This window comes from Lepidochelys kempii, chromosome 2, assembly GCF_965140265.1.
Source record: "Lepidochelys kempii isolate rLepKem1 chromosome 2, rLepKem1.hap2, whole genome shotgun sequence".
NCBI lineage: Eukaryota > Metazoa > Chordata > Testudines > Cheloniidae > Lepidochelys > Lepidochelys kempii.
This window is the reverse complement of record NC_133257.1, coordinates 64,175,296-64,199,401: the sequence shown is the minus strand read 5'-3', so window position 1 is coordinate 64,199,401 and position 24,106 is coordinate 64,175,296. Positions and strand designations below refer to the sequence as shown.

Below are 24,106 nucleotides of genomic sequence, written 5' to 3'. Positions count from 1 at the left end.
CTGCTCTGTTTAGTGATTGCATCAAGATTGGGCAGGGAGTGAAGCAGCCAGGACTCTTTTATAATTTTTTTTTAATAGTCTGTGCACACCTCTCAAGGAAGATACAAAACTGCTTGTGTAAACTTTATTTCAAGTATTAAAAGAAATCATTTAATACAATCAGTTCAATGAAGTGCTCTTTTATAAAGCAGAACAAAACAGCAAAGAAATAAACTTCCAAACTTATGAATAAATACGCCGATCTCACTCATATTACACCCCCCCACCCTTTGCATTTGCACACTTTGGCCCTGGTCACAACCAGTAAAGTTAACAGAAATTCCACTTGCAGGATTGTTCTCTACTATATTAGGGCTAAATCATGCATTTCTTACATAGACAAACTCTCAGGGTATGTCTACACTACAAACGCTACAGTGGCACAGCTACAGCGCTGTAGGCTAGACACTTACTACAGCAACAGAAGGGGCTTTTCTGTCACTGTAGTAAATCAACCCCCTCAAGAGGTGGTAGCTAGGTCCACGGAAGAATTCTACAGTGCAGGTAAGGTCAACTTAAATAGATCACATGGCACATGAAATTTTTCACAGCCTTGAGCAATGAAGCTATGTCAATGTAAGTTTTAGGTGTAGAAAAGCCCTACTTGGCAAAACTCCTGGGGATGCTTAAGTAAGAATTGCAGGATTTGGTCATTAGTGTGTAAGCAGTTTAGCCGCTATGCCTGTATGTAGATCGAGAGCCTGACTGTCTTCTCAGACTGGTGTAAGTCAAGAATCAGGAGTAACTCTGTTAAAAACACAGCTATGCTAATGTCATTTCTCATACTGGTAAGCCAGGACTCAGGAGTCATGCTATTGAAATCAAGACTATACTAGTGCAAAACTGGGATAAAGAGAAGAATCAGGCTCATAGTATTCTATATGAGTCCAGGATTGTCACTCAGTCTGTATGTCACTCTGAAGCCTAGAATGTCTGTCGAGTCAATGTGAAGTGATGGAAACAGCTACAAGCAGGGCTGAAAGCACTTTTTGTTTAGAATAACAACAGGTTGAATCATCACTGGAATTAGTACTCCATTACCATCCAATTTTTAAGTTCTCAGCCACGTCTTTATAAATTACACCTTTATAAATTATGACAGCATGAGCTTTCAGCTACTAGTAGAGACATAATACAACACAAAATTGTATTGTGCTGAATTGGGGTAGTCAAGCACTTACAGAAGTGAAACCTGAGAAGTGATCTAAAATGTCCTAGACTAATTAAGCTTTGCACAGTTTGACTGTAATAGTACCTAGAAATAATGAAATACAAATGCTGAATTTTATAACCAAAATACACCATGCTTATGAGTGCACTGGGCTGGATTCTTGACAGTAGTTACAGATAAAAATTTTTGCTTAATAGAATATTAATGAATGCATTTCCAGTTCTTTCTATTAGGCCTGCTACAGCTTAGCCCTTATCTGGTCATGAATAGCGAGTAAGAAGTCTTCCACCCTCTCGAATGCCCTGATAAATTCTGCACCTGTAATGCAGATGTGGTGCTGGAACTGCTGTGTGTTACTAACTTTCAATTCTGGAGACCTGAGGTTAAAACGCTATTAGGTTTGGGCCTGTGGAAGAAAAGGGAAATGAAATGGATTGCCTCATCTTCGTCCTATTTTGACATCACAAAACTACTGAACAAACTTTTCAGTAACTGAGAAGAGCTACTTCAAGTAAATGTGTTGCAAGGCAACGCAAAAGGAAAAAACACAGTAAATGCAGCTGCCTAATAATTACAATCATTACATTGTGTCAACAGTAAAAGTCTTCGCTGCCTGTATCCCTGTTAGTCACATTAGCATTACATCAAAATGTTTTTTAAAAAGGGATGAAATCCTGTCCCAACTAAAGTCAATGGCAAAACACCCCTTAATTTCAACAGGGTCAGGATTTCACCAAAAGTCAAATTATACATTATATCATCATTAAAAACTCTAGGCAGTCATATTCTTTCAAAAAGCAAACTAATTCAGGGCCTATCCAAAATCTTTCCACTGACTTCAGTGTGCTTTGGAACAGATTCTTAAGGAATAAGTGAAACTGAATAAGGGAGCAGGAGGTGAATCAATGTTTTAACCGTGCCCTCCAAACAGACTTACTTTAACTGATGCAATGCCTAAATAATACTGCACCTTCATTATGTAAATCCTACAAGGTACAGATGGTACTGCATACACTTCTTTATGTCCGTTTGCAATAATGTTTCCCTGTTATTTTGTCGTCTTTCTAAAGGACAAACAATTTTCTCTGCCAAGAGTTTGGTTACACAAGCACACATCTGTCAAGCTCAAGATCAAAAGATTATTTCATCTTTTAATTGTATTGTACTCTGACCAAGAGAAGAAAATTATGATAAATCAAATCTTTTATCTACTCAGCTGTTATCACAGAGCCCACAACGTTTTGTAGAAGTAAACTCATTTCTTTCAAATATATGGCCAAAAGTATTGCTCAGTTTTTTTAAATAAACTAGATTTGTTTCAAATTTATAAGTGCAATCTAGTTGTGGTCTCTGGAGGTAAAATGTATTTCTCTGTAGCAGGTATTAAAATGAGATCCAGGATCACTATAATGTAATTGAATTGAAATCTGTCAGATTCATGGGCCAATTCTACAGAGGTAACATAGGATAAATCACTGTAAAGTAAGCTAAGCATTTTGGCTTTCTGCCACTTGCAATGCACAACATGAGTTTAATTATGAAACTTGCAACAAATAACTTTATTTACAGATAGCTATCCTGTACTATGGGATAGATGTTCAATCAAAAAAATAGACTTGCTCAAATGGAGAAAATGTACCAGTAAAAACAGGGGTATAATTGTAAATCAATGTTTTGGTCTCTTCACCCTTATTAGGAAAATGGTGCAGGCTCTTCCGGGCTGTAAAACATTTTAAAAGAACAGATTACTTCACTGTCATCATCCATGATAGTATCTTTCTTGGTGAAATCACTGATTCTATATAGGATTATAGTAAGCAGTACTGTAATAATTTAAATTTGTGGGGAATATTATGGGGCTAGCTTTTCCAAAGATATTGGTAATAGGGATACTATATTATCATGTTTCAGAGTAACAGCCGTGTTAGTCTGTATTCGCAAAAAGAAAAGAAGTACTTGTGGCACCTTAGAGACTAACCAATTTATTTGAGCATGAGCTTTCGTGAGCTACAGCTCACTTCATCGGATGCATACCGTGGAAACTGCAGCAGACTTTATCTGCTTTATTATCATGGAAGAATATGTTAATTTTTAAGAGCAATTGCTGCTTCCGAAAACTTGATTCTTGCAGCACTGGAGACCCATGCAACACCAGAACTAATACATTGCAATACTAGACTATTAGATATTAAAATGTTGAGAAAAATTGTATTTGCAAGGAAAACAAAATCCTACTAATTCAGTTTTTTCCATCTGGAACTAGGCATACGTTAAAATTAACATGAAGTAATAAGAAATATCATTGATGAAAAGTAAATTCTGTTTCAGCAGACTGGACTGGTTGTTAAATACTCATAGAGGCTGAGTAAGTCTCCACTGGTCAGCAAATATTTTGCGTTTCTTTCCCCACATTTTATTTTTATGGTTAGGAGAAAATAGGCTTGACGGATTCTGATATATGTAAAAAATGTTCAGGAGGCAGTGTTGGCCTACACACCATTGTTGTCAATCTCGTCGGAGGACCCTTCCTGGGCTGCAGAAATTTTTTTAGCCAGCTGGAGTAATGGCTGTAGAGATATACTGAGAGGATTAACTACTGTACCTTAAGGGACTAACACAGAAGAGTTTGTGGATTAGCACAAGAGACAGAGTGACACAGCTAGACACTGCAAGAGGAAAGTGTATTGGTCTTTCTCTGAGCCTGGAGACAGTTTCCTACTTACTTTTGTCAATCCCTCTACTGTAATTACCCCAATTAAAACAAAACTCAGAAAGCTTCTGGAAATAAAATCTTCCATTCATTATCTCATTCTACCTACTTTGCCCAAGGCAGAGCGAGACTGGGATGTGAATAAGAGCTTTGAGTTCACCTAGAGTGCAGCCTCAACAATTCTAAAGTTTCATCAGTTTTTGGTGTCTGCTCAAATGTTTATATCAAATTAAAAATCGACACTCTCCTCCTGGCAAATTATTCTCTGCTAAAAGGAGTTTGTATGCTTCCATCAAAATGCTTGGCTTTTGTTGTTACTTTTGCTTAACCATTCTATTTACAAAGTCCCTCCTTTTAATAAGCCTTTAAAGCTTGCATAGTATGTGATCATAGGTATAGTATTTTGACACTTTGAAAGGGGGCCTTTTTCCCCTCTCAAAGAATATTCTACTGTTTTATCTCTCTGAAACTAAATTTTATGAATATAAATGAAAAAAGAACTATTTACCTTCATTCACTAAGAAGTCAGCTACGTAATATGCAACTTTCATAGCTGATGCAGAATGTGGTATGCCTGATGAGTTCTTCCATTCAAAAGGATTTTTCTCTGGATGCCATTGGACACCATAAATTGGGTATTTATGTGCTGTGTAAACAAATTTTCATCAATGCATGTAACATTTAGGTCTTCACTTAAATTGTGGCACGCACAATTTTATTACAATGAACACATTATTAGAGATCTCACTATATCTCACATATAATTCATAACATCTATAATGGGACCAAAAAGCCTTAAGCAGCTTGTAAAATGTATTCCCACCTAAAACTTCACATACAAGATTTCAGCCCAAGAACAATAATAGTGACGTTTAAAAAATAGTTTGGTCAATTTTACATTGTAAGAAATTAAAAGTTATAGTGAGATGCTAAATGAAAAAGGGCTTGATTCTATGCAAACAAATTTCTGCAGGTCGCTGTTCCACCATTGTAATCTGATTGCTTTAGTTGCAATATTTTAAAAAAAAAAGGAAAAATAAATGGTTTCATTATAAAAAATAAGAGTACTAAAAGTGTTATTAATTGCAGTTACGATCTAACTTCAGTACCATACACTTACTGTATAGCTTCTAGCAGAAAAATGACAAAATCCTCTCTATAGCATACTCTACTGCAGTGGTGGGCAACCTGCAGCCCACGGGCGGCCCGTCAGGGTAATCTGCTGGCGGCCCACAAGACAGTTTTTTTAACATTGACCGTCCGTGGGCATGGCCGCCCGCAGCTCCCAGTAGCCATGGTTCACCATTCCTGGGCTGCCGCTTCCTGCGGTTCCCATTGACCAGGAACAGTGAACCATGGCCACAGGGAGCTGCAGGCAGCCGTGTCTGCGGACGGTCAATGTAAACAAACTGTCTCACGGCCCGCCAGGGGATTACCCTGATGGGCCGCGTGCAGCCCGCGGGCTGCAGGTTGCCCACTACTGCTCTAATGAATCAAAACAGATGTTTCTGGAGTTAAATATGCCAGGTAAAGGCACAGGTTATGCAGGAGTCTTTTGGAAGACAGCAATTACCAGAACTGTAATCAAAGGAATGGGGGATACTGTTGGCATGTCACTAGCATAAATGGCTCTCCCTGTACTACTGGCACGGCTAAAGAGAGCAACATGGAGAGGCAGTATCTGTAGACAGCCAGCAGTGAAAGTGAAGACTATACATGTTTCATTGAGGAGGGGTTTAAGCTACAGAAACTGGAGTGGTGTTTCCATGTCTTATCCCATAGATCTGAAAATATTTCATTTGGTAAAGTGTGCTAACATATCTAGGTGTGGAGCAGTGGAGTGAGAGAGAGAACAATCAGACTCTGAAACATGCACATCTAAAGTAAAGTGCAGAGGTATAAGTTATCTTCGACAAAACATATTCTAATCAACCAGAAGGCAGGCAGTGCGGACACTTAACTCCTTATCCTAACATTAAAATTAGTAACACCACCACCACACTCACTGAGATCTTCCACACAAAAAACAAACAAACCCTCCCCCTTCTCCCTCCCAAAAAACAGCCCCACAAAACCCTATCACAGTTTACATGTTACACTGATAACTACCTTCCATTGTCGATATAAACTGCACGTCTGCATGGGTGTTAGTTGTTAGAACCTTATAGAAATTGCGTAGCTTCTCATTCTGTGTGAAATTCTGCATTAAAAAGTGACAGAAAAAATGTTTTATTTCTAGATTTAACAGAGTAACCTCGTTTTGGTTCACTAAATCAAATGATCAAATACCTGCATGGAGAGGCTCCAGTGATGAAAGTGTGCTGTCAAAGACTCAGTGGCAAGTTTTTTCAACAAGAAGTCTGGAAAATTCTTGAACATCCTGCTGTCTTGTGCAGCTTGTATAAAAAAAGACAAAGGAATATTCTCACTACCAGGCAGCCATAGGAACATCACTATTAGGATGGAGATAAATGTGATGAAGTACTGGCTGAATTAATTTTAATTCCTTTTGATTCTGTTTTCACTGAATTTTATTAATCAATAATACAATACAAACATACCCCAGTAAGAAATCTATAATACAGCTATGGCAGAGTGCAGTCTAACAATTCTCACTAGGCCATATGCTGCAGCCCTGACCCACTAAGGGCCCCATTCTGCCTCCTTTGCTCACACTCATTAGAACCACGTTCTACCATTAATTTCAATGGTGTGGTTGAGGTACTACTCTGTGTAGTTAGGAATGGCAGAATTTTTCAAAATAAGGCAAGGCAACAGGATTTAGTCCATTGATTAATTACTGCAATCAATGGAAGAAATCCTGCTTATTGCTCCTAGAGAAAAAAAACAAACAAAAAAGCATCATTCAGAGCCATCTTCTGCCACTCTTATGCTGAGTTGCATCTCATTTTGCAAGTAGTCCCACTGATTTCAATACTATATATCAGGGATCGGCAATCTTTGGCATGCGGCCCACCAGGGTAAGCCCCCTGGCAGGCCGGGCCGGTTTGTTTACCTGCACGTCTGCAGGTTCAGCTGATCGCGGCTCCCACTGGCTGCCGTTCGCCATCCCAGGCCAATGGGGGCTGCAGGAAGGGTGACCAGCACATCCCTCGGCCCGCACCACTTCCCGCAGCCCCCGCTGGCCTGGAGCGGCGAACCGTGGCCAGCGAGAGCCGCGAATGGCTGAACTTGCAGACGTGGCAAGTAATCAAACAAGCCTGGCCCGCCGGGCTTACCCTGGTGGGCCGCAGGCCAAAGGTTGCCAATCCCTGCTATATATTATAGTATATAAGGATTCAGAGCTCATTACAGAGTTAGGGGGCTGGATCAAAATTATGGATCTAGGACCAAACTTTCCCAAAGTTCATAGCTTTTCAGATCCATAATTTTGGTCAGGCCTTTCTCTAATTACCCATGAGCTGCAAATAGTTTGCCCTTTAATTTTTCAGTCACAGAATTTTATTGGCTTTCTTACAGAAGTAACAATATTAATATTATAAAAACATTAGTCACCTATTTCAAACCTTCAACCATAAATATTGGTTTATTACAAGAAAAAAAAAATCCTGTGAATCCAAATGACATTAGCAGTGTAACAGGATTGTTCACCTGTAGTAAAGTTCAGTGGGAGAGCAAAATCCTCAGTATTAGTCCAAGTCAGTAAAATCTCCCCGCTGGTGAGGTATGTAAGCTCTTCATATCCCAGACATGTTCCCCATACAGGAAAATAGTCTCCTTTATCATTAGCCTTTAAAATAAGAAACAAAAAAATGAAGAAATGGGTCAACACATACAGTAATTTACGTACAAGTTAACAAACTGTAAATCCCTTTTACTTCTATAGGACTTTTTCTGCAACATCTAGCCCTTTTATGTGCTTGACGTTTGCATAGCCAGCAATTTTATGCCCTGGATTCCTGGAGGAGAAATTTGGACATAAGAATATAAGAAAGGCCATACTGGGTCAGACCAAGATCCATCCAGCCCAGTATCCTGTCCACCGACAGTGGCCAATGCCAGGTGCCCCAGAGGGAGTGAACCTAACAAGTAATGATCTAGTGATCTCTCTCCTGCCATCCATCTCCACCCTCTGACAAACAGAGGCTAGGGACACTATTCCTTACCCATCCTGGCTAATAGCCATTAATGGACTTAACCTCCATGAATTTACCCAGTTTTCTTTTAAACCCTGCTATAGTCTTAGCCTTCACAACCTCCCCAGGCAAGGAGTTCCACAGGTTGACTGTGTGCTGAGTGAAGAACTTCCTTTTATTTGTTTTAAGCCTGCTGCCCATTAATTTCATTTGGTGGCCCCTAGTTCTTATATTATGGGAACAAGTAAATAACTTCTCCTTATTCACTTTCTCCACACCACTCGTGATTTTATATACCTCTACCATATCCCCCCCTTAGTCTCCTCTTTTCCAAGCTGAAAAGTCCTAGCCTCTTTAATACCTCCTCATACGGGACCCATTCCAAACCCCTAATCATTTTAGTTGCCCTTTTCTGAACCTTTTTAATGCCAGTATATCTTTTTTGAGATGAGAAGACCACATCTGTATGCAGTATTCAAGATGTGGGTGTACCACAGATTTATATAAGGGCAATAAGATATTCTCTGTCTTATTCTCTATCCCTTTTTTAATGATTCCTAACATCCCGTTTGCTTTTTTGACTGCTGCTGCACACTGCGTGGACTTCTTCAGAGAACTATCCACAATGACTCCAAGATCTTTCTCCTGATTAGTTGTAGCTAAACTAGCCCCCATCATATTGTATGTATAGTTGGGGTTATTTTTTCCAATGTGCATTACTTTACATTTATCCACATTAAATTTCATTTGCCATTTTGTTGCCCAATCACTTAGTTTTGTGAGATCTTTTTGAAGTTCTTCATAGTCTGCTTTGATCTTGACTATCTTGAGAAGTTTAGTAACATCTGCAAACTTTGCCACCTCACTGTTTATCCCTTTCTCTAGATCATTTATGAATAAGTTGAATAGGATTGGTCCTTGGACTGACCCCTGGGGAACACCACTAGTTACCCCTCTCCATTCTCAAAATTTACCATTTATTCCTACCCTTTGTTCCCTGTATTTTAACCAGTTCTCAATCCATGAAAGGATATTCCCTCTTATCCCATGACAACTTAATTTATGCAAGAGCCTTTGGTGAGGGACCTTGTCAAAGGCTTTGTGGAAATCTAAGTACACTATGTCCACATGTTTGTTGACCCCCTCAAAGAACTCTAATAGATTAGTAAGACATGATTTCCCTTTACGGAAACCATGTTGACTTTTGCGCAACAATTTATATTCTTCTATGCATCTGACAAATTTTATTCTGTACTATTGTTTCAACTAATTTGCCCAGTACTGACGTTAGACTTACCGGTCTATAATTGCCAGGATCACCTCTAGAGCCCTTCTTAAATATTGGTGTTACATTAGCTATCTTCCAGTCATTGGGTACAGTAGCTGATTTAAAGGACAGGTTATAAACCATAGTTAATAGTTCCGCAATTTCACATTTGAGTTCTTTCAGAACTCTTGGGTGAATGCCATCTGCTCCCGCTGACTTGTTTCTGTTAAGTTTCTCAATTAATTCCAAAATCTCCTCTAGTTGCACTTCAATCTGTGACAATTCCTCAGATATGTCACCTACAAAAGATGGCTCAGGTTTGGGAATCTCCCTCACATCCTCAGCCGTAAAGACTGAAGCAAAGAATTAATTTAGTTTCTCTACGATGACTATCGTTTTTAAGTGCTCCTTTTGTATCTCCATCGTCCAGGGGTCCCACTGGTTGTTTAGCCGGCTTCCTGCTTCTGATGTACTTAAAAAACATTTTGTTATTACCTTTTGAGTTTTTGGCTAGCTGTTCTTCAAACTCCTTTTTGGCTTTTCTTATTACATTTTTACATTTAATTTGGCAGTGCTTATGCGCCTTTCTATTTACCTCACTAGGATTTGACTTCCACTTTTTAAAAAATGCCTTTTTATCTCTCACTGCTTCTTTTACATGGTTGTTAAGCCACGGTGGCTCTTTTTTAGTTCTTTTACTGTGTTTTTTAATTTGGGGTATACATTTAAGTTGAGTTTCTATTATGGTGTCTTTGAAACGAGTCCATGCAGCTTGCGGGGATTTCACTCTAGTCACTGTGCCTTTTAATTTCTGTTTAACTAACCTCCTCATTTCTGCATAGCTCCCCTTTCTGAAATCAAATGCCAGAGTGTTGGGCTGTCGAGGTGTTCTTCCTACCACAGGAATGTTAAATGTTATTATATTATGGTCACTATTTCCAAGTGGTCCTGTTACAGTTACCTCTTGGACCAGATCCTGCGCTCCCCTCAGGACTAGACCGAGGAGTTGCCTCTCCCCTGGTGGGTTCCTGTACCGGCTGCTCCAAGAAGCAGCCATTTAAAGTATCGAGAAATTTTGTCTCTGCATTTCATCCTGAGGGGACATATTGAAATCCCCCACTATTACTGAGTTTTTTATTTTGATAGCCTCTCTAATCTCCCTGAGCATTTCATCGTCACTATCGCTGTCCTGGTCAGGTGGTCAATAATAGATCCCTACTGTTATATGCTTATTAGAGCATGGAATTACTATCCAGAGAGATTCTATGGAACATGTGGATTTTTATTTCATTTGATTCTACATTTTCTTTCACATATAGTGCCCCCCGCCCCTCCCCGGCATGACCTGTTCTGTCCTTCTGACATATTTTGTACCCTGGAATGATTGTGTCCCACTGATTGTCCTCACTCCACCAGATTTCTGTGATGCCTGTTATATCAATATCCTCCTTTAACACGAGGCACTCTAGTTCACCCATCTTATTATTTAGACTTCTAGCATTTGTGTACAAGCACTTTAAAAACCTGTCACTGTTTATTTGTCTGCCCTTTTCTGATGTGTCAGATTCTTTATGTGAATATTTCTCATCTGAACTGGCCCATACTTTATCCTCTTCCATCCTCTCCTCCTGACTAAAACCTAGAGAATCTCTATCAATAGATTCTCCTCTAAGAGAAGTCTCTGTCCAATCCACGTGCGCCTCTGCAGCAATCAGCTTTCCCCCATTTCTTAGTTTAAAAACTGCTCTGCAACCTTTTTAATGTTAAACAACATAAAACAGAAAGTGTCAGTGTTACCTTAAAAACAATGAAACCAATGTGAAACTTGAGCTAAGGGCAAAACTAGGAGAAGGAAAGAAGAGCTAAGCAAAAGCAGAATGAAACCTTCAACTTAAAGAAGCACATAAAGCTCTAAAGAGAGAAGATCCGGACAGCAAGCAGGTGGCATTTCTACACCATACGCATGGTTTAAAAGCTCTGTTGCCCCAGAACATTATTTATTTGTGATGGCTCAGTGCATTTTCTTAATTTCTTTCTAGAACAAATTTCTGAGTTGTGACCCAACTTGAGAAGTTATTACTCAAAAGCTATTTTTCTGGAAAGATCTAAGCAACTGAAACTCAGGGCTTAGAAAGAAAGTGCCATCTCCATCTTTACTATATCCCTGATACTGTGACTGTAAAAACTCACATAGGATATTTACTCCTATAGTAAACTACTGATATATAAAATATCTTTGCAAAGAAGCTCCAAAAGCATTACAGTATCTTTCTAGCTATTTGCCATGTAAGTGCTAGATATGTTAGGCTTGCTACTCCTCTCACTTACTCTGATGCAAATGAGGAGTAACTAATGTCAAAGGAGTTACATCAGTTTAAGTGAAATTATAATCAAGCCGTTAACATATACTCCCCTTACTTTTGCTGTGCCTAAAAATGCAGCCTAGAGATTAACCACTTATTTAACAGCATTAAAGTCTGTAATTTATAATTTATAAGCTGAGGAAAAAATCTTTGATGAAATCCTTGCCTCATTTAAGTCAATGACAAAACTCCCATTGACTTCAATGGGTCTAGGATTTCACCCCTTGTGTGTACACGTAATTTAAAAACAGTCACATCAAGTAACCTCTTTATTTTGAATTTGATGAGGGAAAGTGGGAAGAGACACTGATGTGAATTTAAAAGAATAGTAGAAATTCCAATCATCTTCATACATGCAAACATCACCTTGACTTCTATAACTCACATTGCACTTACAAATGTATCAGTATTTTATAGTGCTAATTAAGTCTCAAAGGATGCAGTTCAGAGCACACAATTTCAGGAGTAAAACAGAGAAAAGCATGCCAGGAAAGGACATCTATAAAGAACTGGAAATTACTTTCTAAGTTTTCAATTATCTTGATTACATACAGCAAGTCAAATAAGATTTTTCCTCAAGCTCTGTATATGAAGTGATGACAAGCAATTTACTGAGTTGCTATGAAACTTTCGTGCAATTTCATCATACTGTTTACTGTAACGGTGCCCCCACCAGACATTGTGGCCCCAATCCTCCACACTTACTTACATGCTTAACTTAATGCATTGTGCGTAGTTTCATTGAGGTAAATGGGACTACTTATACTGCATAAAGGTAAGCATGTCTTTGCAATATCAGGGGCTATGATACCCAGATGACAATGCCCATGAACAAAGATGGGTGGTCAAGTTGAAACGCTTTAAAGGGGCCTGGTTTTCAGAAAGTGCAGAGCACTCACCCAAACCCCTGAAAATCTTGGCCTCAGTTAGTACTGAGCACAACATATGAGCACCATTTCTGCTTCATAAAAAATACACAGTCTTTCTTAGTATCTAGTGTAAGTGTTGGCAATAAGGGTGACTAAGCTAAATTTTACAAGTAATGTTGTACAAATAAAGAAATTAACAACTGACTTCACTTAAATTATTTAGCGATGGGCCTCAAACCTTAAAGTTCAGATTCTAATTTTCTGGAGGTGTTCATTTGAGACCTGCATCTAATGCTATTAGATGATTTGTTAAACACACATACCAGTAGTCAGTTGCTTATTAACAGGAATATACTGCACTCCAGTTGCAGATGTCCAAATATCAGCCTCCCATGATTTTGGTCCTTGAACACTGACAATAACCAGAACAGTTTTTCCTTTAAGTAGTTACCTTTAGTGCCTTGTTGTAAAATATCCTAGCAATCCTGGAATATTCTGAAGTCTTAAGATCAACACCACCTCCTGGGAAAAGCACCCTGAAAAACAACAAAATATTATTACATGTAAATAACTATAGGTCTAGGCATAATACAATATGTAAACATGGACAGGGCTGACAAGAACCCTGAGACCTAAACTCACTGGAGGCAAACACCAAACCATATGATCACAATGTCTATGTGCTACAGTAAATTCCAACACTTAAAAAAGGAGGGGTGTGCGAGCTGCTGAGAATAACTAAAGATAATATTTTCAGAGTGAGAAGAACCTGAAGCTAAAACATACAAGCCTTACAAGATAAAAGGCCATAATTAGCATTCTGATCCAAAGCTTCCATATTACGATTCAATGGATGCCGTTAATTTCTTTTACTGATTTTATTTATTATTTTTATAAAGTCAGCTTCTCACAGTCCTTACTTTACAGAACAGAGCAGCGAGACAGGGTGTGGCCCACCCTTACTCACTTGTGCAGCCCTCCTCAGATTGTGACTCTCATCACAGATGAGTTGGGATGAAAGGTAAACAGCAGCTACTTGACCACTACTCCCATTTGCAAGTATTTGGGTGGCAAGAGGATAAAGAGTGGGAAAAGACTTGAGTCTGCCCTCTCCAATAGCCAGCCAGATATGCCCATTTGCTCAGGGCAGAAGATGAAGTTACAGTAGAACCTCAGAGTTACAAACACCAGTTACGAACTGATCGGTCAGTCACACACCTCATTTGGAACCATAAGTACATAATCAGTTAGCCGCAGAGACAACAACAACAACAAAAAAAGCAAATATAGTACAGTACTGTGTTAAATGTAAACTACTAAAAATATAAAGGGAAAGTTTAAAAAAAGAGGTTTAACAATGTAAAGAAACTGTTTGTGTTTGTTTCATTTAAATTAAGATGGTTAAAAGCAGCATTTTTCTTCTACATATTGAAGCTTCAAAGCTGTATTAAGTCAATGTTCAGTTGTAAACTTTTGAAAGAACAACCATAGCATTTTGTTCAGAGTTACTAACATTTCAGAGTCACGAACAATCTCCAATCCGAGGCGTTGTAACTCTAAGGTTCTACTGCGCCATCTAGCCCAAAATGCAAGTGTGTTTGGCCTTCTACAGAACATAAAGACATTGTCCTTGTCACAAAGAGTCTGCAATCTAAGGACCTAGCACTGCCACCTTTACTCACATTGAGTCACATCTTACTCCACAAGAAATCCCATGGAAACTATTCATGGAGTAAAATATCATTCAACCCAAGTAAGGGTGGCAGAATCAGGCCCTCAGCTGACACAATACCATAAGGGGTGAGTTGAGTGGAGCAAGGAACCTGGGAGAAAAAGTTTCAAGGAGGAAGTGCAGGAGAAAGAGGGGAAGACAGGAAAAAGGGTAGAGGAACCATGGAGAGGATTGGAAGAGGAGACAGAGAAAGAGTAAGGAGGGAAACAGCAAGCAGGCAAGCAGCAAGGGCTGTGAAATAGCTTTGGCAAAATGAAGGCCATCACTGAAAGGGGATATAGACAACATGAGAAAAGTGAAAGTGGGCTGCTGGCTTCCATTCAAATGCTGCTCCTATCAGCCTGCTCACAGGCAGAAAGGGGTGCCAAAATAAGTAGGGCTGTCAAGCGATTAAAAAAATCAGATTAATCACGTGATTGCTCACACTGCTAAACAATAATAGAATACCATTTATTTAAATATTTTTGGATGTTTTCTACATTGTCAAATATATAGATTTCAATTATAACAGAATACAAAGTGTACAGTGCTCACTTTATATTTATTTTTATTACAAATATTTTCACTGTAAAAATATATATATTTTTCAATTCACCTCATACAAGTACTGTAGTGTAATCTTTTTATCATGACAGTTGAACTTACAAATGTAAAATTATGTACCAAGAAACTGCATTAAAAAATAAAGCAATGTAAAACTTTAGAGCCTACAAGTCCAATCAGTCCTACTTCTTGTTCAGCCACTCACTCAGACAAACAAGTTTGTTTAAATTTGCAGATGATAATGCTGCCCGCTTCTTGTTTACAATGTCACCTGAAAGAGAGAACAGGCAATCGCATGGCACTGTTGTAGCCAGCGTTGCAAGATATTTACATGCCAGATGTGCTAAAGCTTCATATATCAAGGGGTAGCTGTGTTACTTTGTATCCACAAAAACAACAAGGGGTCTGGTGACACCTTAAAGACTAACAGATTTATTTGGGCATAAGCTTTCGTGGGTAAAAAACCACTTCTTCAATTGCATCTGAAGAAGTGGTTTTTCACCCCTGAAAGCTTATGCCCAAATAAATCTGTTAGTCTTTAAGGTGTCACCAGACCCCTTGTTGTTTTTAAAGCTTCATATGTTACTCCTAAGGGCATTCTGTGCCAAAAAATTTAAAATTCAAGTTTTATTTGTCAATAAATAAATGCAGAGGCTCCAGCATGGCAGTGGGGAGCACAGACTACTGGCTGTGTGAAGGTGGGGACCACCCTTCAGCTTCCCCACCCCTCATCCTCCCGACATGGACTCAGTGGTGAGGCTGCACCCAACCCTGACACAGCATAAGGCCTGGGCCTGCCCCAGAAACACTCTTGGGCCCTGCACCAGGTTTTGAGCAGGCAGGCTCAACCAGGCAGGATCTAGTTGTGGAGGGGCTCAGTGTGAGGGGACCCAGGTGTGGGGTGAGAGGATTCTGTGTGAGACTATCTAGGTGCAGGCAGCTCAGTGGGTATTCTAGGTGCGTGGGCAATGGGACTCTACAGGGGCTTCAAAGTGACAGTGGCTGGGGCTCAGCAGAGGTCTCGGTGTAGGGGTCTCAGCAGGGGTGTCTGGGTGCTGGGGAAGTGGGGGTTGGTGGGGTGGGGGTCTGGGTGCAGCTAGTTGGGAGTCAGTGGCATGGGGATCTGGATGTGGGGGGCTCCAGGGAGTGCAGGGGGGTGGGGCTCATCAGGGTGGGGGTTTAAGTGCAGGGAGCTCAGTGGGGGCGTGGTCTGGGTTCAGGGAGGCTCCAGATGCAGGGGCTGAGGTTCAGTGGGGTGGGGTTCAGGTATGGTGTGCTAGGGGCTTCTGGGTGTATGGGGTGAGGCTTGGTGTGAGTGTCTGGGTATGGGAAGTCCAGATGCACGGGGGTTGGGTGGATGGGGGAGCATCTCCCCATACAGTGACCCCTCCCTCCACAGCTGTGGTGTGATGGGGGCAGGAAACAGAGGAGGATGATGAGCATGGGAGGATGCTGCAACTGGGGGAGGGTCGGACACAGCCCCAGCCACTCCTTGCAGGGGAAAGGGAAGTCGTGTCCTCTCCTGCCTCCAGCCCAGCCAGGATTAACAGCTGATTCTGGCTCAGGATAGGAGCCACTGGCTTGGATGTCCCCAGCCCTGCGGTGATTTACCTCTCTGACGGCTGCCTGAAACAATGAATCTGCGCAGCTAGGGACTGGTACGTGACTACTCTTGCAGATTCCCTTTGCTTCCCCCCAGAAAAATGACTTTCTGATAGGGAAGCAAAGAAATCTGCGGGGAACATGAATTCTATGCATGCGCAGTGCTGCAGGTTTTCCCAGGAGTAATATGTCCCTTCATCTTTAACCACCATTCTAGAGGACATATGTCCATGCTGATGACAGGTTCTGCTTGATAACGATCCAAAGCAATGCGGACTAATGCATGTTCATTTTCATCATCTCAGTCAGATGCCACCAGCAGAAGGTTGATTTTCCTTTTTGGTGGTTTGGGTTCTGTAGTTTCCCTCATCAGAGTGTTACTCTGTTAAGACTTCTGAAAGCATGCTCCACACCTCCACACCTCTCAGGTTTTGGAAGGCACTTGAGATTCTTGAACCTTGGGCTGAGTGCTGTAGCTATCTTTAGAAAGTTCACATTGGTACCTTCTTTGCATTTTGTCAAATTTGCAGTGAAAGTGTTCTTAAAACAAACAACTTCATCCGAGACTGCTATAACATGAAATATATGGCAGAATGTGTGTAAAACACAGAGCAGGAGACATCCAATTCTCCCCCAAGGAGTCCAGTCACAAATTTAATTAACTCCTTATTTTTTTAACAAGCGTCATCAGCATGGAAGCATGTCCTCTAGATTGGTTGCCGAAGAATGAAGGGGCATACAAATCTTTAGCGCATCTGGCACATAAATATCTTGCGACACCAACTACAATAGTGCCATGCGAATGCATGTTCTTTCAGGTGACATTGTAATTAAGAAGTGGGCAGCATTATCTCCTGTAAATGTAAACAAACATGTTTCTCTTAGCGATTGGCTGAAGAAGTAGGATTGAGTGGACTTGTAGGCTCTGAAGTTTTACATTGTTTTGAGTGCAGTTATGGAACAAAGAAAATCTACATTTGTAAGTTGCACTCTCATGATAAAGAGATTGCACTACAGCACTTGTCTGAGATTAACTGAAAAATACTATTTCTTTTATCATTTTTACAGTGCAAATATTTGTAATAAAAATATAAAGTGAGCACTGTACATTTTGTATTCTGTGTTGTCATTGAAATCAATAGATCTGAAAATGTAGAAAAACATCCAAAATATATAACAAATTTCAATTGGTACTCTATTGTTTAACAGTACAATTAAAACTGTGATTAATCACAATTAATTTTTTTAATCACGATTAATGCACACACCTGCAAGAAAGAAGATTACACTTGCATTCCCTACTTAGAAAAATGAAGTATCGGAGTCTGGAATCACTAAAGGCAAAACCAAGCACTTAACAGTAAAACAACAGTGGCTTTGATAACATCTGTTTTGGAAAGACTTTATGTTAATGGACATTTCAACAGGAAACTGATGCTCAAAGCTTACCCATTAATAGACTGGAAAATCTTATCATACTCTTCTTCTGAACGATTCAGTCTGAAATCCCAACAAAGATAGTTATAGGTATGTCTAAAACTTCATCACATTTTACTATTAAAATACCAAAGATACTTAATACAAGCCATCTGCAATGGACATGGAAAGTTTATAAAAACCATGTATGAAAACTAAGGAAGGGAGTAATTCTAGGTCACTAAAGGCCAAAATCTGCCCCCCCCCCCACTGTTATAAATGGTACCTTACTCTTCCAGTAGTCTATGAAGAGCGTACAACTACAAAACGTGGAATAACTGGCTAGGTGGCAGCAGTGTAAAAAGGAGCTGAGGGTTACAGTGGACCAGAAATTGAATATGAGTCAACAATGTGATGCAGCTACAAAAAACTAATATTCTGACGTGTATTAATAGGAGTGTCATCTGTAAGTCACAGGAGGTAATTTTCCTGCCTACTCAATGCTGGTGAGACCTCAGCTGGAGTACTGGCTCCAGTTCTGGGTGCCACACTTTAGGAGACATATGAACAAATTGGTAAGAGTCCAAAGGAGAGCAACAAAAATGATAGAAGGTTTAGAAAACCTGACCTATGAGGTTAGAAAAACTGTGTATGTCTACTACTGAGAAAAGAAGACTGAGTGGGGGGACCTAATAACAGTTTTCAAATATGCTAACGGCTGTTATAGAGGACAATGATCAATTGTTCTCCATGGCCACTGAAGGTAGAACAAGAAAGGACTGGCCTTAATCTACAGCAAGCAAGATTTAGGTTAGATATTAGGGAAAACTTTCTAACTATAAGGATAGTTAAGTGCTGAAATAGGCTTCCAACGGAGGTTGTGAAATCCCCATAATTGCAGGTTTTTAAGAACAGGTTGAATACACACCTGTCAGGGATGGTCTAGGTTTACCTAGTCCTGCCTCCATAAGGGAGCGGGGGGGGGGGGGGGGGGGGGGGAGACTATATGACCTCTTGAGGACTCTTCCAGCCTTAAATTTCATAAATGGAAACTTACTCTTCAGGGAGTCAGACTCTTCAGGCCTCCTAGAGCAGGGGTGGGGAACCTCCAGCCTTTATCCGGCCCACAGCAAGTCCCCATGCCACGGGCCAGAAGCCCTGAGCCTCGGCAGCCCCCCGCAGGGCTGGAGCCGTAAGTGCCAGCTTGCTCCCTTGCGGGAGGAGGGCTGACAGACCATTAAATCTCTGGTTGCCTCCATGCAGCTCCCAGAAGCAACTGACATGTCCCTGCGGCCACTAGGAGCACGGGCGATTGGGGAAACTTTGCGCGCTGCCCCTGCTCCCAGCAACAGTTCTGCAGGTCCCATTGGCTGGGAACCGAGGCTAAGGGGAGCTATGAGGGTGGGGCCTGCAAGCGCAGGCAGCACGCACAGCCCCCTGGCCCCTCCGCCTAGGGGCCGGACATGGTGGCTGCTTCTGGGAGCAGCGCAGAGCCTACCTTAGTCCCACTACACCGCCAACCAGAAACCGCCTAAGGTAAGTGCTGCCCAGCGGAGTCCGCAACCCAAACCCTCTGCCCCAGGTCAGAACACCCTCCTGCACCCTAACTCCCTCCCAGAGCCTTCCCTCCCACCCCAACCCCTTGCCCCAGCCCTGAGCCCACTCCCACACTCCAAACCCCTTGGCCCTGGCCCAGAGCCCTCTCCTGCACCTCAAACCTCTCATCCCCAGCCCCACCCCAGAGCCTGCACCCCTGCCCCAGCCCAGAGCCTGCTCCCACACTCTGAAGCCCTCATTTCTGGCCACACCCTGGAGCCTCCACCCTCCCTCCCCCGCAAGGCTGTATGGCCTGTGACTGGTTTTTTTCTGTGAGTCAGTGGCCCCTGATAGAAAAAAGGTTCCCCACCCCTGCCCTAGAGCCATGCATGGATGTGACAGACTGCATGCAGATCTCACCCCTTTCACATAGAAGTGGGGACTCCACCAACTTCTTTATCCTATCTCCACACCTGTCAGCCTCAAAGAATTTAGAAAAGGCAATACAGTCTGCATGGCCCCTCACATCAATTAATGGGGCTTTGGGAACAACCCCTGCTGGTGTCTCTCCTTTGGAGCATGGTGTCAGAGCTGGTGCAGAGGTATAGGCAGCCATGTGAGTATATGATTAACAGTGATTTATAAACATGAGATCTTATTCCATTCTCACACTGATTTTATGGTTCACTGACTTCAGAGTAGTTACTCCTGATTTACACCTATGTCAGCAAGGTCAGAATTGCCCCACTTGTTAAACACACACTCTGACTATCACCTGCCACACTCAGTCCTAGCTTTCTCAATTTGCCCCATCCGCCTTTTTAGCTAAGAGCCAGTCTCTGTGAACAAGGAGCGTGTTTTGCCACAGGTTCTCAGATCAAAGTCCCGGGGAGATTCAGAAAGCTGGGGAAGACCAATGGGATCATCAAAACATTGGCTATGAAGAATGATTTCATGCTGTTTTGACACTTGGTTGTGTTCTTGTTTTGTAGCAGTATCCAACTACTACTTTAATTCCTACTAATATCGTATTTGCGGTTATAGTTTTACATTTTACTGTTGGCCACGAAGTGCTCTTTCTGGCAGCCTATTGCCTGCATAAGCCAGAATGTTACTCTGATCCAGAACTTGGAATATTTGCAAAACATAGAGCTCTTTGTGGTAGTAGTTAGTGAGCCGGAGTATGAGAGGAATCAGATCTGAACACTTCAAGCACTAGTGGCAGTCTCCCTCCATACCCTGAGTCCTAGCTTTACTTATGTACACGTGGCAATATATGGCCCTGAAGGCAATAGCATGTATTTGGAAACTTCACAGATCACAGCTAGCAGCTGGTACATATATTAAGTCTGAAAATGAAGAAACTTTTAATACACTGCATTGGCAGCACCAGCTTGCTGTGAGTCTAGCCTCCATTCCTAGAGATCTTGCAAAGTGCTGCGCACTTTCTTTAGTCTGTGAGGGATTAAAATTATAAAGTGAGTCAGCACTTACGCATTAAGCACCTTTCAAGATTAGGCATTTATGCAGTACAAAAGGCCTGGAATTACCACCTGTAACTATATGAGAGCCTACCTTATTGGCACAACTCGTGCACCAGCAGATTCTAGGAACTTCACATATGAAGCAGCAATGTAGGAACTTCCAAACCTACTGAAACTTGTAAAGTCACACTCCTGTGCCAATATCCCTACAGTGTCCAGAAAACAGAGAGGATTGCTGATATACAAATGACAGTAGTTATAGTCCAGAAGAAGGCAAATTAAATCAAAACTCTCATTCCTTTCACTAACTGATTTGATTCATATACTACATTGAGCAGTATTATACTTAATGATTTACCATGAAATATGAGAAAATTGGAATAATAAGCAAATAAGCTTGCTTAGTAATGGGGTATCAAATGAAACCATTTTAACAGTTTGACTTTAAATTCCCTGCCTTATTTGATTAGTTCCACAACTTCTTATAAACATATTTTCTATATTTAATTTGTTTAGAGCATAACTAAAATATCTTTATTTATCAAAGCACTTTAAAGACAAGGTCCCAGCTCCAAAGAGTTTAAAATCAAATCCCTGACGCTGCAGCCTAATCTCTATAGTTGGACCACTGGCCCCACACAGTGAATCGAGAGGATTCCATAAGAGTTCAGTGTCATCCACACAGATTGGACTGCAATATTGGGACCATAGTTATATGTATCAGAGTTGAGATGACAGGCAACACAGGTTATTTACTTTACGTCCAATGTTGCAGGCTTTTTTTGTGGTGACAGGCAGTGTTAGAATTTTCCATTTTCACCTTTTTATGGATTTATATTTTCAAAAACATCAGAAATACTAAAAACCATATCTTAAACATTAGCCATACAAAAACCTACAATAAGGTCCATTTGTAATTCTAAAACTAATACCATTTTAGGCCCTAATCCTTCAAACACTTACTCTTGCACTTAACTTTAAGCATGTGAGTAGTCCCATTAAAATCACAATGTATGTACTTCAACTGAAGCACATGTAGGTCTGCAGGATTGGGGCCTCAGACATACCTTTTTCGAGGATTTACACAAAGATACTTGGACATTTTCTAAATGTCCATTCTGCAGCACATAACCAGACCAGAACACTACATTAGAATGTTTTCTAGACTGTTGTGCAACTGTGCCACATGACTCACTGTATCACAGCTTCTGGAAACAGCAAAAATGAAAAAAAAAATAGTTTGCTGACTAATTGCTTACTATTTTTACTTTACATATGGAAAGCAAAGACCTGGTAACAAACAAACCAGCTCTGGAAAAGGAAACTTTTTTTTTTTTTTAAACAAAATCAACACTTGTTCTGACTTCAAAAGGGAGCAGAGGGGCTTTTCTGAAAAAGTTGAGAGGGTGGGTGGGTGGAGGGGACTCCTGAGTGTCTATGTACCTCGGTCCCCCATCTGTAAGATGGAGATAACTGTACTTCCTTAGCTCTCAGGTGTTCTGAAGACGAATACTCTAATAGGGCTAGTCTACACTAGAAGCGCTACATCAGTGCGGCTGCACATCTGATGAAGATGCTCTATGCTGACGGGAGAGCTCTCTCTCCTCAGCATAATTACTCCACCTCCATGTGAGGCAGAAGGTGGTCAGGCGAGCCTCTCCTGCTGACATACCGCTTGTGTGGACAGCGCTGAGGTCGCTGTAACTTACATCGCTCAGGGGCGTGGCTTTGTCACATCCCTGAGTGAGGTACGTTATATTGACTTAAGTGATAGTGCAGACCTACCCTAAAACAGTTTCTCGATGACAGGTCCGGCACTGGTCCCTGACATCTCCCTGATAGTTTAGGAAGGCAGCAAACCAGGCCCTAGTATCAAAAAGGTTGAGAAACACTGCTCTAAAAGATTAGGACGTGCTCAGATCCTATCGCAGTGGGAGTATATGGGCGCACTGGATAGATACAGTCACATAGTCTTTCGCCTGATGAGTCAGTGCAGGCTACGTTGTTATTGCTGAGGCTGACACTATCCTAACAGGTGAGACGGGTAGGCAGTGAGAAGATGGCTCCTTGTTGACACAATGAAGCTTTGTACTCAGGATGTCAACACCGCCCTCCCCACAGAGGTGTCAGACCTGGGGGGGGGGGGGAGGAGGGGAGTTTTGGAGGAAGGAGAAGGTATTTTGGCCTCATTTTAATACTTTTCCCCCAATTGACCCTCTCGTGTTAACATCTGCCCTAACCACCCTCTGCTCCCTCCTCTCTACAAGGGGGCGTGGGGCTCTCCCCCCCTGCGAACACGGGGCACACCTCTCGCACGCAGGGGCTGTCACGGTGCCCGCCGCGCCCCGGCTCCCTGCCCCTGAGCTTCTTACCAATGATGGGTCTCTCGTTGCTGCCCCCCCGGCGGCTCCCCGACACCACGGAGGCCAGAGCACTGGCGCAGAGGAGGAGCAGCAGGAGGAGACGGACGCCCGGCGGGCAGCCTGGCCCGGGATAGCGCAGCATTGCTCCCGCGCCGCCGCCCGGCTCCGCACTGGCTCTGCGGGGCTGCAAGTGCGCCGGGCCCGCCGCCCTTCCTGAGGGGCAGGCGCCGGCACCGGCACCGCCTTCCCCGGGCGGCGGGCTGCACCCTGGGAAACGTAGTTCCGCTGCGGGGCTCCGCCGCAGGAAGGGGCTCTGCGGGAAGGGGCCACATGGCCTCCCCCAAGTGCCCGAAACCACGGGGCCAGGCAATCAGAGCCCCGGGGCAGCCCCAGCGGGTGGAGGCAGGGGAGGAGCAGGTGTAAACCCGAGAGCAGAGAGCCTGAGCTGTATCAATGCCTGAGCTACCCCACCCCCGTTCCTGCTGGCTGGCTCGCTCCTCCCAGGTGTGCTGTGACCGACGGACTGTCCTGGGGCATCGCTGGCTCGCTCTGTTACTCTGGGAGGAAAAGCGGGCAATGCTCATTTTGTCAAAGGCTCCCTCACTTCCTGCATACACAGCTCTTTGGACCACATTTGTACTGTATTGTTTCTCTGGCCCTTTCTTCGTGTAGAGTTGTAGATCGGTGTGGAAGTGGTTTGCACTATCAGGAATTCTGTCCGGGTTAGGGTTCTCTGTGCCTCTTTCTCAACTGGTGAGCTCTTTAAACTTAGCTCCAGTTCAAGAACTAAAAATAGCAGGCTCTTATTTAAAGGATTGTGGTTTCTCTGTGTCGCTTTCCTCCCCTCAAAGCGGGTGCATTCAGATAAACTCCATGAAGTGGCTGAAGACTGGCCCAAACGCGAACATACTGCT

At 42.1% G+C, this 24,106-nt stretch overlaps 1 protein-coding gene across 1 annotated transcript; it reads right to left on the bottom strand.

Annotated features, from left to right (window-relative positions):
* Window positions 1-110: 110 nt before the first annotated feature.
* On the bottom strand, window positions 111-23,539 carry GGH (gamma-glutamyl hydrolase). The gene is given in 10 exon segments (XM_073331045.1): window positions 111-2,930; window positions 4,429-4,566; window positions 6,030-6,120; window positions 6,210-6,316; window positions 7,533-7,671; window positions 12,968-13,052; window positions 17,843-17,893; window positions 20,921-21,035; window positions 23,202-23,373; window positions 23,375-23,539. Coding segments are annotated over 10 exon segments (1,170 nt in total). The 5' UTR covers window positions 23,525-23,539; the 3' UTR covers window positions 111-2,808.
* Window positions 23,540-24,106: the final 567 nt, after the last annotated feature.